Below are 3,698 nucleotides of genomic sequence, written 5' to 3'. Positions count from 1 at the left end.
TTTTTGCTCCAAAGCCCAGAGGCCAACTATGAACTCTCTAAAACTCTCAGCACGACTTGCTCTTGGCAGCAGGCTGGCTGCCCACCTGCTGCGGTGTCCCGGTATTATTTCGACCTGCACAGCCCCCGATCCGCGCCATGCCTGCCGGGGCTGGAAATCCACACCTTTCATCTCATTTCCATGACTTCATGCAGATCACAAAAGAGCTTGGGAATAAAACCTATTCGAGGCAGCGAGTTCACAAAACGCACCACGTTCCCTATTTCCTAGACAGACGGGGTAGGGGCAGGGACGCTGCTTTTTAGAAACGTCAATGGGGAAACTACGGAAGTAGAAAAATGCGACTTAAAGAAAACTCTCTATGAGATTGTGTGGAGCAGCCCCGGGCCTCAGCAGACATCCCAGCGTAGGGCGGTTCTCAGGCTGCGCACGAGGCAGAGCCACGCCTCCTGGGGGCTGCAGGGCCTGTTGGTGCGAGGGTCCCTCCTGCCACAAAGCCGCAGCAGCAGCTGCCCCTGGGGGCAGGACAGGGGACGTCCTCCGAGCTGCAGACCCTGGCAAAGCTGAAGTCCCCTTCACAGCAGTCCCTGCGAGGCTAAACTGGCGGGAGACCCACCCGTGCGGCCCTATCAGCTTTGGGGCTTCTCAGAGAACTCCCTGGACGGCGCCCGCAGGTCCTGACCCCACCCCTAGCTCCTAAGCCCAACCTGCCGAACACCCGCCCAACCCCGGCGGGCGGCCCCGCCAGGCTCACGTTGATGATGGCGTCAGTCTGGATATAGTCCATGTCCGAGTTCCGGAGCCCCAGCTCCTTGCCGCCACGCTGGGTGGTGCTCACGATCCCAGTGGTGACCGTGTTCTGAAGGGAAAACGGGCTTCCGATGGCGACCACGAACTCCCCTGGCCGCAGCTCCGAGGAGCGGCCCAGCAGCAGCACGGGCAGCTCTCCCTGGAAGCACAAGGTTGGCGATGCTGTGCCCGGTGAGGGGAACAGAACAGGTACGCGCCCACGCGCCCCGGGATGCCACGCGAGGATGGCCACTCAACGCCGGGCCTTGCAGAACCCACGGTCAGGCCTGCGTCCCTTCCTGGCTGCGGCCCGCGCTTCCCTTCCACCCACGACAGTCAGCACTGGGTCGTGAGCTGTTGCGAGCATTGAAGCCGCACACCACGCTGGGGAAAGTTTGGGAAGGTTACTGGAGGCTGCCTCGGGGCCTCGGCACATCGTGCAGCTATCGGCACAGATGCGCTCTGAAACTTTGAGATCAGGAGACAGAGGGAAACGAATTTTGGATTTGGAGCAAGACCGCCTGGGGCGAGGGGGAGGGTGCAGCTGTCCCACTTATCACAGGCACTGAGGGCCTGAAGGGCTCCGACTCAGTTTGGAGCATCTCTGAGCCGAGTTCATGGCTATTCTGGTGAGAGGCAGGGATGGGCTTGGGACAGCAAGGCTTCTAGGACTCCGAGACACCAAGACCCAAGAGGTGGGCTCTCTCTTCTCCTGAAAAGGTCCTGCACCAAGCACTTCTGCTCCCGGCCTGGCGGGGTGATCAACCCAGCAAGCCTGATTCCAGACACTGATCCCAGAGCTGGGGCCCTAAACAACTCTCAGAACTAAAACGGGACAAAATAAAGCCAGCTTGAGTCACCAGGCTGAGGAGAGCCGGGCTTCCTACTGGGAAGGCCTTAGGCCCTCCCTCTCCCTTCCCCGCCAGAACCAAGGAGTTCCTTTTGCCTTTGTTCTGAGTCAAAAAAAAACCAAACAAACAAAAAACCAGCAGCTGCCCCAAACCTGCAGACCAGGCCCAGAAGGCAAAGACTGGCCCAGACCTCGAGCTAATGCTAATTCAAGAGTCCTCATGTTTGTCCACCTCAGAAGAAAGAGGCCAGGGGGCAAGGAGGGTGGGGTACGTAGAAGCCAGTGGTGACTTCAGCCCCTCCTCCGACAGGGATGGAGCAGACACAGGCTGACGAGGTGCGGTGGTCACGGGGCCCATTTAACAGACGAAGAAAGTGAGGCTCCGAGCCACTTGAGAGAGAACAGGGGTTTCAACCTGGGGCTGCGACCCCAGACCCAGACTCTCTCATCCATTACACGGCACGTCACCCACCAAGGCCCCACCCCGGTAACGAAGGTGCTGCTCAGGAAGATGCGAGGCCAGAACGTTCCCAGAGGAAGAAAGGATCTAAGACCCCAGACCGGCCTTGAGGGACACAAGAAATGCCCCTCAGACCACAGACACCGAGAGGCCCCCGGGCCAGGCTGCCTGATGAGATGCTGGCCTGAGCTGAACACTACTTCGTCCTCCGCGTGCTCACCTGGAAAAACGGGGGTCGCACACCTATCTCACCGGTTGGCTGTGAAAGTTGAGACCTGAGATCTGAGCAGTGCCTTGAATAGCACCTGCTTGTGTCAAGCATCACGTTACGTGGGTCACGTGGCCTCGCGGAAGCGTCGGGTATTGTTATTAGCGTTGGGGTCCGTGCAGACCCAATGGGGGCACCCCACCGACTAAACTCCCACAAGCTAGCCCATGTCACCCAGCCCTCCCCCCCAGGAGAAGGCTGGTGGCCAGGTCTGCCCAGACCGTGAGGTCACCCGAGGTCAGAGTGCACGGAGCTGCTCTGGTGGGGGCAGGCCTGCAGCCCTGCGCTCCCGAGCTCAGGCGTCCAGGCACAGCAGTGAGCTCAGCGTGGTCTGTTTACCCTGGGCCGGCGCCAGCCGCCCCTGCCAAGAATGACTTCATCCAACAGTCGCAGCACGGCGGGTGGGCAGGCGGGAGTCAGGGCTGGTGATGGGGGAGGCCCACTGAGGACATCACCATTTCTTCAGGGCCTGGGAACAGCCGTCAGGGCTGGGCTTGAAGGGTGGGCAAGAGGACACAGCAGCGAAGGCCCCGGGCTGGGTCCGCCTGGCTGCCCAAGATAACAGTTGCTTTTCACCAGCTTCAATGCAAAAGATCAAGTTCAAATACAGAAAGGTGGGCCCAGCCCACATCAGCTCAGCCACAGGCTGGGCACCCATCAGAAAGTTGGTGGCAGGATTGCACTGTGGAGATCTTAATTAGCATGTTCTCACCCCGACCCCCGCAGCTCCGCCTCTGGGCCCTGGGCGGGAAGCCAGACCCAGGCTCCCAGGTCTCGGGGGGTGAAAGGCAGAGGGGGCTGCACACCACGTCTCCCACGTCTGAGCTCAGGCCCAGCGGACGAGGGAAGGAGGCAAGCGCTTTGTGGAGTGTGCGCGGAAGCCATGAGGATATAGGGAGAGGCCCCATGAGTGGGGGACATCCAGGCCCTGCGTGCTGCTCGGACATACTGGCTGGGTAGGGCCAGGCCTCCAGGGGACACCAGAGAACCCCCTGGACACGCGTGGCTCCTGTGCAATGAAGTCGTCCCCAGTCGGGTGACCATGAGGGCTTGAATACTGGACATCGGTAACACGGCCCAGAGTCTCCTCCAAACCAATCCTCACTAAACAGAGAGGGGGACGTGTATGTCACAAGTGCCATTTAGTCAAAGCTGCACCTGTGGGCAACACTAAGGCTCACCTTATGGAAGCTTTTACTCACTCAAACATTTCACAAGTTAGGAACGACAACTGTAAGAGAAAAAGCAGCCCGTGTCGGGGTCGGGGGTTGTAATGTGAAACCTGCATCCATGTGAAGGAGATGACAAGGCACTTCCAGGAGCAGCTTGAG

General features: G+C 59.8%; 1 protein-coding gene across 1 annotated transcript in view; it reads right to left on the bottom strand.

The window, feature by feature from the left end:
• The window catches only part of HTRA1 (HtrA serine peptidase 1), a 27,073-nt gene that overhangs the window by 7,591 nt on the left and 15,784 nt on the right, over nt 1-3,698 (bottom strand). The window contains exon 4 of the mRNA XM_011381892.2: nt 755-949. Coding sequence (XP_011380194.1) covers nt 755-949 — 195 coding nt within the window. The remainder of the gene's footprint in view (nt 1-754; nt 950-3,698) is intronic.

Source organism: Pteropus vampyrus, unplaced genomic scaffold (assembly GCF_000151845.1).
Source record: "Pteropus vampyrus isolate Shadow unplaced genomic scaffold, Pvam_2.0 Scaffold454, whole genome shotgun sequence".
Lineage (NCBI taxonomy): Eukaryota > Metazoa > Chordata > Mammalia > Chiroptera > Pteropodidae > Pteropus > Pteropus vampyrus.
Note: the sequence above shows the minus strand (reverse complement) of the source record. Positions and strands in the feature narration are given on the sequence as shown.